Source organism: Saccopteryx bilineata, chromosome 1 (genome assembly GCF_036850765.1).
Source record: "Saccopteryx bilineata isolate mSacBil1 chromosome 1, mSacBil1_pri_phased_curated, whole genome shotgun sequence".
In the NCBI taxonomy this organism is placed as follows: Eukaryota; Metazoa; Chordata; class Mammalia; order Chiroptera; family Emballonuridae; genus Saccopteryx; species Saccopteryx bilineata.
Genome location: NC_089490.1, coordinates 264,258,558 through 264,270,822, shown reverse-complemented (window position 1 = coordinate 264,270,822; position 12,265 = coordinate 264,258,558). Strand labels below are relative to the sequence as shown.

At 35.3% G+C, this 12,265-nt stretch overlaps 1 protein-coding gene across 1 annotated transcript in view; it reads right to left on the bottom strand.

The window, feature by feature from the left end:
* Positions 1–12,265, bottom strand: part of ADAMTS6 (ADAM metallopeptidase with thrombospondin type 1 motif 6) — a 280,816-nt gene that overhangs the window by 64,924 nt on the left and 203,627 nt on the right. The window contains exons 18-19 of the mRNA XM_066253589.1: positions 3,362–3,525; positions 2,804–2,942 (exon numbers count right to left, since the gene is read on the bottom strand). Of these exons, the coding sequence (XP_066109686.1) occupies positions 2,804–2,942; positions 3,362–3,525 (303 nt within the window). The remainder of the gene's footprint in view (positions 1–2,803; positions 2,943–3,361; positions 3,526–12,265) is intronic.

The following is a 12,265-nucleotide window of genomic DNA, read 5'->3' as shown; positions in this document are numbered from 1 at the left end:
TCAAAATTGACCAAGCATCAGAAATACCTGGAGAGTTTTGCTAAAGATTGCTGGGCTCCACCCAGAGAATTTCTATTCAATAAATTTGAGATAGGGCCCCCAAATTAGCATTTCTAATGTATTCTGAAGTGATGTTAATGCTGCTGGTCTAGGGACCACACTTTGAGAACCACATACCAAGACAAATAGGAACTCTTCACACTATGCCTGCCAATTTTCAAGCACTGTACATCTCTCTTCCAAAGAAGGCAATGGCCTCATGAATGCTGTCATAATCACTTACAACTGAGCATAGTTCCAATTCCCAGAACCACCTCAAATATCAGAGAAGAAAGGAGTATAAATAGCAAAGAAGAGAAAATTCTCCTTGCAGGGGTGTTTCTCTCTCATTTTTTTTTATTTATCCTCTATCACAAGAAATCACTTTTCTATTATGATTTCTCAATACAAGTGTTATGGAAAAGAATAACACTCATTTAGATTTTTCATATTTCTTTTCTTTAATAAAATCATAATTTTCCTTCTAAATTGAGTTCTCGTGATCTATTTTTTTTTCTTTTCCTGTTGGACTATCTCCTTTTTTGACAAAAGAATTGCAGGGTTAGAAGGAACATTGAGAATTCACTTAATCCTTCCTTGGCCTCAGACAAGACTGTGTCTAAACAATCCCCAAATATAGCAATTTTTAGTACAAAGATGAACAGACACTAAGAATTTGCCATTCAACATTCTGTCACATACTTGAAGATACTAATACTTTCCCTCAGCCTTCTCTTCTCTAAGCTAATCAACCCCAACACTTAGACTTTCTTCAGTAGATTTCCTAAACTTTAAATTATTTTGACAATTCTTTAATAAGTTTATTTCATCTACCCAGAGCCTGAATTATGTACGTACTGTTATCAGAAAGACTTCTTTTTGGTATGTGAAAAGGAAAAAGTTAATTTATAAACTGAATAAAGGAATTTAGTTGAAATAAAAAAATATGTAAGTATAAATATCACTAAAGAATACAATGGGGCCTGACCAGGCCATGACGCAGTGAATAGAGCGTCAAACTGGGACATGGAGGACCCAAGTTAGAAACCCCAAGGTTGCCAGCTTGAGCGCGAGTTCATCGGGTTTGAGCAAGGTCAAACCCAAGGCCACTGGCTTGAACAAGGGGTCACTTGGTCTGGTGTAGCCCCCTGCTCAAGGCATATATGAGAAAGTAAACAATGACCAACTAAGGTGCCACAACAAAGAACTTATGCTTCTCATCTCTCTCCCTTCCTATCTGTTTGTCCCTATCTGTCACTCTCTCTGTCTCTGTCAAAAAAAATAAATAAATAAAATAAATAAATAAAGAATAATACAATGGCATTCACTTGAACAATTAATTTTGAATATTCTTTATTTATTAAAAGACATAGTTATGCCCTATACTTTTTATATCTTTACATTACAAATCACCAACCATTTCACACACAAAAAAAATGGATGGGAAGAAGGATCTTTTTAATATACTATGAATTATACATAATTATGTTTTATGGCACTTCACACAGGAGACAACATTATTATTCATTTGCTTTCTTTTTTTCCTGGACTGTATTTACTATTGAATTTGGGGTTGTAGTGAATCAATGATTTAATTCTGTATATGTCTAAAAATATTGAATCTATTACATGATAATCATTTCTGTGAAAATAATTTCTGGTTCAAACCTTGAAAATCAGAGGTGTTAGAGATCAGTGAGTATAGGACAAGATAGGATAAAGTCCATGTTAAGTGATATGTTCCCAAAGAGTTTAGGAAGAAAAAAATAGTAACACATTGGAATATGGGGTTAAATGGGATAGTTCATTTTATTTCAATTTTTCCCATTCTAAATATTACTATTCAAAATTCAATCTTTGTTTTCAGAATGGTAAGTGCTTTGGGCCAGCCTAGGCCTGAGGGATAGGTTTGTTTCTTTGCCTATTGCAATCAAGGTGTACGGTGGAGGCGATGCATTTAGTCTCCAGAGAGAAGGAAGATGCTGCTTGCACAGCACTTCTACTCACCAGTCCATGCAGCAGCAAGGGTGTTGGCTTTGAAGGAAGCCAACTGTCCTGCTCTCCCAGCCAGAGGTAAAGAATTGCAATGGTGGCCACTAGAGGGAGGAGGATTAGGAATAGAGTAAATTGTGGAGAAAAGGCACCCATGAAAAACGCACATGGGACAACCAACACATCACCAACCACCGCCTAGCAGCTACCTCTCTGAAGAACTATAATGGGGGTCAGCATACGCAATTAACCCAGAGACCCGGACACCAGTAATGATTGTAGTGTCCTAGTAAATAGCCCCTTAACTCTGATGGCAGGAATAGGGAATTTGAGTAGGATTATGGGAAACACACACACAAACACAAACACACAAGTACTCAGACATACATCCTCATCCCCCATTACAAGAAGTTGTATCTGTGCCGTCTGATTCTTGCCCATTTTCTTATTTAAAACTCTTGATGTTCTTTACCAAGAATGCGTTCACGAAAAGCAAACAGCCCACCTTCAAGTTAGTCTTGGGAGAAGCACCAGCAGAGACACTCATTGTGCCAAGATGTATTTTACCAACAAATCTGTACAAATTACATGAGGTTAAAAACAAACGGAATATAATATAATTAAAGCAAAGTTTCTTTTGCTAAATTACAGCTTGAAGCAAACCTGCAAGAAATGTTTCCAATTAGCTTCTTTAGCAAACACAAAGCATAGCTCAGAACATGTTTTGTTTTCCATCCTGCCCTCTGGGTGGGCTGACTAGTGGGTGTCTTACCTCCAGCACAAGTTGCTGAGCATTCGGACCATGGCTGATGATTCCACGTAAAGCCAACTTCACTGTCTCCACTGCCAGTCCGCGTGATGGGAACATTGAACTTAAACCTAATTCCCAAATTCTGTTCTTGAAGCAGAACCTGCCATTGAAAACAACTGGTGAAGATAATTAAAATACAATGAGCCTCCATTCAGACATTTAATATTTCTTTTGAAGAAGATGATGTCATAAAGTAAGTCTTATAGGAAATTTAAGATAACATTTAGAACACATGCATTTATACTGAATTTTCTCCTTCCATTTTCATGGGTAATTTAGAGTCATTTCTCTCAGTTAGCTTGTTTGGTTACAAGAATTTTATTCAAACAAGCATTTGAATGTTCAAACAGTCATATGGAAAGAGCACTAAGGCTTTAACTTTACAAGAATTATAACCATGTGGGCAAACCACTTTAACTTTATTTACCAACTATAAAACAGAGATGATAAAGTCTGCCCTTTCCTACCTCACAGGGCAGATGACAAACAGTAGAAATGAAGAGGCAAAGGCACATTTACCATGACGATGAGATTTTCCGAGGTAGGGCCTAGAGCTTCCAAGGATTCTGGTTCATCAGTTGGTCTCTTGTAGTGAAAAGCTGTCCCAGCAATATCAAACTTCCGAGGCCAGTCAATAGTCCAGGCGCCGTTAATATAATAATCATCCCCTTCAGTTTTTAAAGCTAAAAGAAATCACAGTACACCTGAAAATATGAAATGTTATTTACCACAACATCACTAATTAACAACTGCATTGAAGTATACAATGAATAACCATTTCCATTTAGTGATAGGATTCTTAACTATTTTCTTAAGTACAAACTAAAGTAATTTTTCACGTGACTGTAAAGATATTAAGTATTCACAACATCATTGATAGAAATAAAATGTTAGAAGAAATAAGTATATGGAACTAGCAAGGAAAAGTGTGACAAAAGAAACAACTGGGGATGGGGTGGATGCAGGAAGCAGGCTTTTCTGTCCAAATATTTAAAAAGTAATTGCATGAAGATGGGGTGGGGAGAAACTATAGTATGGGCACACAGACAGACAACAATGGGACCAAACAGACAGTTAAGAACTAAACCCAAGTACATATGGAAATTACTAGATGACAAAATAAGCATCTTAAATTAGCAACAACAACAATAATAACAAAAAAAACTACCATAAAACTGAATTTATGTTTCATTTATTATAAATACTACAATTCTCCTTTTAAGTACATATCCAAAAGAAGTGAAAATAGGTACTCAAAAAGTATTTGAACATACATGTTTATAGTAGTACTATACCCAATAACCAAAGGTAGAAACAATCCAAATGTCCATCAATAGATGAATGATTAAACAAATTGTGGTGTATACAATACAATGAAATATTATTCAGCCATAAAAAATACTGATACATGCTACAATGATGATGAACCTAGGAAACACTGTGCTAAGTGAAAAAGGCTAGACAGAAAAAGTCACATATTGTAACTTTCATTTGTATAAAATATCCAGAATAGCTAAATCCATAGAGACAGGGAGATGGTGGTTGCCAGAAACTGGGGAATGGAAGTAACTGCTTAATGGACACAGGGTTATTTTGGAGGTGATGAAAATATTTTGGAATGTACTAAATGCCACTAAATTGTTCACTTTAAATGTGGAATTCTCTGTTCTGTGAATGTCACCTCAATAAAAACACAGTTAAAAAAGAAAGAGAGAGAGAAAGAATAAGTGCCAGATAGGTAAATATTTGAAAGTAAACACAGTTAAATCATAAAATGTTTAGAGACAATGTGGAAGAACTTTTAAAAAAATTATATTGGTATAAAAACTTTTTAAAGTATGACATAACCCACAGAAACAATGAAGGAAAAGACGAATAAATACACATGCACAATTTTTAAACCTCTAAAGGAAAAAAAATATGTTAAAAACATTTAACATTATTCACAGAAAAAGGTTATTAGCATTACTATACAAGAAAAAATGTTGTGGTACACATAATGAAATGGAATACTACTCAGCTGTAAGGAAAGAAGGAAATCTTACCTTCTACAACAGCATAAATGGACCTGGAGAGTATCATGCTAAGTGAAATAAGCCAGGCAGAGAAAGACAAATACCATGAGACTGACAGCTGTCAGAGGAGGGGGTTTGAAGCGCTATGTAAAAAAGGTGAAGAAATTAAGCAAGAAAAAAAAAATACAGACACAGACAATAGTATGGTGATTACTAGAGGAAAAAGGTGGTGGGGGGAGGTGGAAGAGGGTAAATAAAGGGGAGGAAAATGGTGATGAAAAGAGACTTGACTTGGGGTGGTGAACACATAATACAATACATATATGATGTATTATAGAATATTACACCTGAAACCTTTATAATTTTATTAGCCAATGTCTTCCCAATAAATAAAAATGATTTAAAAAGGACTATAAGTAAATACATAAGTGGATCATTTGGATAATGATTATCATGATTTCACAATGACAAACAAGTCAGTTTAATTTTTTTGTCATTATTCTAGCTTCTTCAAAAATCTTACTTTACCAGGCCAGACAAACAAGCAGCCCAAAAGGACTAAAAAGGTCATTGCACAATCTCTGACTCTCTGGACCTCATATCTTTTGTCCTTATAGTACAGGCTATTTCCAACCCCCTCACCCACTCCAATCTGCCTGGCATAATTACTTGTACTTGACTTTGGATACTTTCTGAAGATTCATTTGTCAAAAATAAATTTGATTAACCTTTTTTTTTGGTGACAGAGACAGAGAGAGACAGACATACAGGAACGAAGAGAGATGAGAAGCATCCATTCTTTGCTATGGTTCCTTAGTTGTTCATTGAGTGCTTTCTCATATGTGCCTTGACCTGGGGGGGCCACAGCAGACCAAGTGACCCCTTGCTCGAGCCAGTGACCTTGGGCTCAAGCTGGTAAGCCTTGCTCAAACCAGATAAGCCTGTGCTCAAGCTGGCGACCTCGGGATATCGAACCTAGGTCCTCCACATCCCAGTCTGACACTATCCACTGAACCACTGCCTGGTCAGGCTAACCTTTTGAGATAAGAGTATGTCAACCAATTTTAAGGATTATTTAGTCTTAACTTGTTTTGTATTTTAAAATTTTTATTTTTAATTCTCACAGTGGTTTTCTGTCTTATTTAACATCAGAATTACTTAGGTTATATAAGAACATCTGAACCTGTATAATATGAAATAGTAAAAGCAAAAATAAAAACAGGGCCCCCCGCCACTCCCTGCAGCAGCTTTGTAGTTGCTTTCACTTTCCATTTTCCCAATTACTCAATGAAGGATTCCTAACATGCCTTTGCTGGTACCATAAAGAAGTTCAAAAAATATTAATTATTTAAGAAGCACTGGATAATAATTTACTAAGGGAAGAAGTCATAGCATTATGGACAGAGAATTATCAAAGGAAAATATTTAATGTTACAAGTTCTACTTTTGTTTTGAATCTTGTTTTTGAAATAAAGAATCCAAAATTATGATGTAAGAATAAAGTGTTCTTCTTAAATAAAGGAAGAGCCTGATTATATTGGTGTTTTATCTAAAGGTGTATTCTAGATGTCATTTTATTTGTAAAAGATTTAAGGAAAAGGCAATAATATTTTAAAGAGAACAAGAACTCATCCAGGCCTCAGTAGGTGGTCTCTGGAGAATCTCAGCCTGTCTCAAAAGATGAAACATCAAATAAGTAGAGTTTCCATTTCTTTTCTGTTGAAATGACTGGTAATGGACTTGCCCTCCAATTGCAAACAACTAGAAAACTCACAAAGCGTATGAATGAGCTATTCTTAGACACTGGGCCAGGACAGTGCAGAACTGTGATATATGCAAGAAGGGAAACAAGGTGAGTTGTATAGTCTTCCCAGCTTTCTACCTGAAGGTATGTTCTATCAATGTAGCATGGAAGACCCAAAGTAGAGCATGGGGATTTTACTCAGAAGACGCAGATCATAAATTGGGAAGGCTAAGATAGCTGGAATTTGCAGGACCAGCAAACTAGAGTAGAAGAAAGAAATCTATTGCTGAATAGTAATTTCTGTATGGATAGGATAAAATTCCATGAAGCAAGGCAAAAACAAAACAAAACAAAACAAACAAACAAAAAAACCCACAACTACCAGGGAACTATTAGCAGAAATATTTCCGAGTGAGAATTCAGAATTTCAACCACTAGAGAATTTAGTAGAGACTCAAAAAGAATCATGCCTTTTTATTAAGGCTGAACAAATTCTCGAATAAAGGCTACTCTGAACTCATTCAAACAAACTTTAATACAATCCTCAAAAGGATCAAGCTCTTCTGCAAGTTATTTAACACATTCTTTAAAGAAAAAAAGCAAAATACAGACTTTTAATTTGAAAAAATTCACAATGTATAATACCAAATGTAAAATTAATACAAATGGAAAGAAGAAAATATGACCCAAATCAAGAAGAAAACCAAGTAAAAGAAACAAACCCAGAAATGACAGAAATTATGGAATTGGACAAAAAAACTTTCAAACAGCTATTATAAACATATGCAAAGATTTTAAAAGAAAACAAATATAATAAGAAAAAACTGGGAGATTTTATAGATATAGCACCCAGATCTATACAAAGAAAGTTTGCCAAATATGATGCATATGTTGGTTGAAGTTAAATCGGTATTTAGAGGGAAATTAATAGTGGATAATGCTTATTTTAGAGAAGAAAAAGTATTTAAAAAGTTTATTATCTAAATTTCTATCTTGAGAAACTAGAAAAACAGTAAACACAAAATGAATACAAAAACGAAAAAGTGAGAATTGATGTAATGAAAAATAAATAAAAAAATAGAAAAATATTTAAACCAACAACTTGTACTTTGAAAAAAACAATGAAATTAATAAACCCTTCATTAAATGATCTAGAAGGAAAAAGTCCAATTTACCAATGTGAGGAGTGGGAAAAAAAGCCATTGCTACAGACATTAAAAAGATAAGGGAATATTATGCACAATTTTATACAAATAAATTCTAAAATTTTATAGGTATCACAGAAATTAATTTTTACATCAAAAACTTTCAACAAAGACTCTAGAGCAGACAGCTTCACAGCTGAATTGTTTTAAACATTAAGAAATAATACAAATTTTACCCAGACTCTTTCAGAAAACAGAGAAAAGAACACTTTCCAATTCATTTTACAAGGCCAGATATATCCTGATATCAAAACCACAAATGACATAACAAGAAAGAAATACAGGCCAATGTCACCCATGAATATAGATGCAAATACTTTTAACAAAATATTAGTAAATCAATGTGGTCATATATAATGCTAATACTTTTCCACAAAGTAGTTTTTATCCCAAGAATGCTAGATTGATTTAGCATTTGAAAATCAATCAAAGCATCTACTATTTTAACAGGGAAAAGGAGAAAAAATACATAATCATGCAATAGATTCAGAAAACTTCTAAACCCATTCATAAAAAAAAACTCTCAGAAAGCTAGAAATATGAATGTGAAGGCAATCTGGCTGTGACATCTGTCACTCCATTGATCACCAGGATTGATTCAGCTGATCTGGCTGGCTAGGCGGGTGTCCCCTTCCTCCCTCACTGCTCCATGTGCGTCCCTCCTGAAGCTGCATATGTGGTCGAACAGGTTGACCTTTCCTGATAAAAGAGAGAACCATTCTTTGGTCCCCTGTTGGAACCTCCAAACAAGCTCTCAAGAAAACTAGAAATAGAAGGGAACTTCTTTAGCATGGTAAAATGCATCTACATCAATCTAGCTAAATCATATTTAGTGGTTAAAAATTTTTTTTTGCCCCATAACATCAGTAACAACAAAAGGATATCTAAAATCCTCACTTCTATTCAACATTGTATTAATGGTCCTAACCACTATTATAAAGCAAGAATAAATAAATAAATAATAGGCATAAAGACTAAAAATATAGAAGTAAAAATGACTTTGTTCAAGAATGACATGATAGTCTATGTTGAAAAGAAAATCTACAAAACAATGATTAGAAATACTAAGTGAGTATAACCAGGTCACAGGACATGAGCTCAATTCCAACAAAAATCAATTGTATTGCTATATAATAACAACAAACAAAAAATAAAATTAAAATATCAATACCATTTATGATAACATAAAAAAACATGAACTACTATATTAAGTGAAAGAATCAAGAAAAAAATATGTACAAGACCTGCACATTGAAAAATTAACATTGGCAAACAAATGTAAAGACAAATAAATATATAGGTATATCTTTTCATGTATTGTAATATATGTCACGGCAATAGTGACTACTCAGAGATCAGATGAAATGCATCAAGGGGCCGAGGGGAGGCAACAGTCCTGGACAGCAGATTAAAGGACTGAAGCCCCATCCCCAGCCTTACTCAGATACTAATTAGCAAGTACAAAAAACTCAACTTCTTTCAACAGAAGTTTTCAGGGGTGAAGTAAAGGACAAGGAACATGCTGACTCTTAATCTCTGTTCTGAGAGACTAAATATTTTCTTGTTGCTAAAATCTTATCTTGTTGTTTTGCTGTTTCCAACATACACTGTTTCGAGTATGGAGTCAGAGAGATTGCTGGATTCTCGTCCGCTCAGGGCTTTCACCCTAGGGCACCTCTCTGCCCCTAATTGTTATCCTAACAATGCAAGTCTTCACAGCATATTCCTACATACATATATATATATTTATAAATATATATGTATAATTAATATTTCTTTCTTTTAAAAGATTTTATTTATTCATTTGAGAGAGGAAAAAGAGAGAAAGAGAGAAGGAGGGAGAAGCAGGAAGCATCAACTCCCATATGTGCCTTGACCAGGCATACACACACACACACACACACACACACACACACATATGTATATGTATATATAAATATATTTATATATAATAAACATATTTATTATATATTATAAGATATTTTATAATACTTTATATATAATATATAATTTATAATATAAATATATTTAAAATATTTTTAAATATTTATATTCCTATATATTTACATATAAATATTACATGTTATGATATATAATATATTTACATATATTTATATATAATATATATTTATATATATTTTAATGTGTCTTTCTTACTAAACCCTTGTGTTTGGCAGCCTGGTACCAATCTTTTTTTTTTTTTTTAACTTATTGATCTTAGTGAGAGAGGAAGGGAGGGAGGGAGAGAGAGAGAGAGAACAGAAAGAAAGGAATATCAATCTATTCCTATATGTTCTCTAACCAAGGATCGACCTAGCCACCAATACACTTCAGGATGATGCTCTAACCCAGTGGTCCCAACCTTGTTTGGGACACGGACTGGTTTAATGTCAGAAAATATTTTCACGGACTGGCCTTTAGGGTGGGATGGATAAATGCACAAAATAAAATTATGTGACCAGCATAAAAACTGTGGTATTTTTAAATATAATTGTCAAACTTACGAGACATGCGTCAAGTGTGAGTCTTAGACGGATGTAACAGAGGGAATCTGGTCATTTTTTAAAAATAAAACATCATTCAGACTTAAATATAAATAAAACGGAAATAATGTAAGTTATTTATTCTTTCTCTGCGGACCGGTACCAAAAGGCCCACGGACCGGTACTGGTCTGCTGCCCGGGGTTTGGGACCACTGCTCTAACCAACTGAGCCATTTGGCAAGGGCTGGAAAATAATATTTGTAAGATGTCAATTCTCCTTACATTTATTTATAGATTTTACATAGTCTCTTTTGGTAGAAATTGATAAGTTAATTCTAAATGTATACAGAAATGTAAAGAACCTAGAAAAACAAAAATACTTTTAAGAAAAAAAGAACATATTTGAGAATCTAATGCTTCCAATTGTCAAGACCTACTGGAAAGCATTATTAATCTTTACAATGTGGTTTGGTTTAATGACAGACACATACAGTATATCAATGGGAGGGAACAAAAACAGAGTCATACATTCATATTCAATTGATCTCTATTAAAAGTATAAAGGTAATACAAAGGAGGAAATGGTCTTTTCAACAAGTGGTGCTATAGTAATTAAATATCCATATGAAAAAAGCTGAACCTCCAACCTTACTTTATACCTTATATAAAAACTCAAAACAGATCATATATGGTACTTAAGTGCAAAAGCTAAAACTATAATTTCTTAAGGACACATTGAAGATATTTGCAACCTTGGGGTAGGCAGAATTTCTAAGGTAGGGCATGAAAGCACAAAGCATAAAAGCCTTAATAGGCCCTAGCCAGTTGGCTCAGCGGTAGAGCGTCGGCCTGGCATGCGGGGGACCCGGGTTTGATTCCTGGCCAGGGCACATAGAAGCGCCCATTTGCTTCTCCACCCTCCCCCTTCCTTCCTCTCTGTCTCTCTCTTCCCTTCCAGCAGCAAGGCTCCATTGGAGCAAAGATGGCCCGGGCACTGGGGATGGCTCTGTGGTCTCTGCCCCAGGTGCTAGAGTGGCTCTGGTCGTGGCAGAGCGACCCCTCCCCCCCCCAGGGGCAGAGCATCGCCCCCTGGTGGGCAGAGCGTCGCCCCTGGTGGGCGTGCCAGGTGGATCCCGGTCAGGCGCATGCGGGAGTCTGTCTGACTGTCTCTCCCCATTTCCAGCTTCAGAAAAATAAAAAAATAAAAAAAATTAAAAAAAAAAATTAAAAAGAAATTAAAAAATAAAATAAAAAAAGCCTTAATAAACTGGATTGTATGAAAATTAGAAGACACCATCCAGAACAGGAAATAAGCCAGTGACTGGGAGAAAGTATTCATAAAACATGTATTTGAACAAAGATTTATATAGAATACATAAAGGACTCAATTTAATTTAAAAATTTTAAATAAGTGTTGGACAGATAAAATATATTATGCTCACTTTGTTAAAGATGGCGCTGCCAACATGGAAGCTCCTCGCCCTGGTGATTGCTTGGGATGGGTGTGATTGTATTAATGTGTGTTGGGGGCGGGCTGTGGGCAAGCAGGATCCTTGTAGCCTGGGGCTTGGTTTTGGGACTAAGCCTTTCCCACCCTTTTTGATGTGGGGTGGACTTTGTATCAGAGACTTCCCTATTTTGTATATTGAATTACGTTTTTATTTCTGCACTATAAAGTGGGGCAGACCAGGAGCTTGCTCTCTCTGTTCCTGAGATTAGCATTAGAGAGGAGAGCAGAGAAAGGCTACCTGGAGGAAGCCAGGAGAAGCAGCCAAGATGGTAGAATGCTGAAGGAAAAGTCAGTTTGTGCAGAGAGAAGGAAGAAGATGGGAAACAGAGGTGAATAATCTGGTGAGCTAGAAATCTTTGATTCTAGGAAAATTCGGATAAGTCAGTAGCTTTGTGAGCACTGAATGAGTGGGTTTTGGAGCCCAGTGTGTGTTTTTACTTCCCGCCGGGTGCAAGCTAGGATTAAA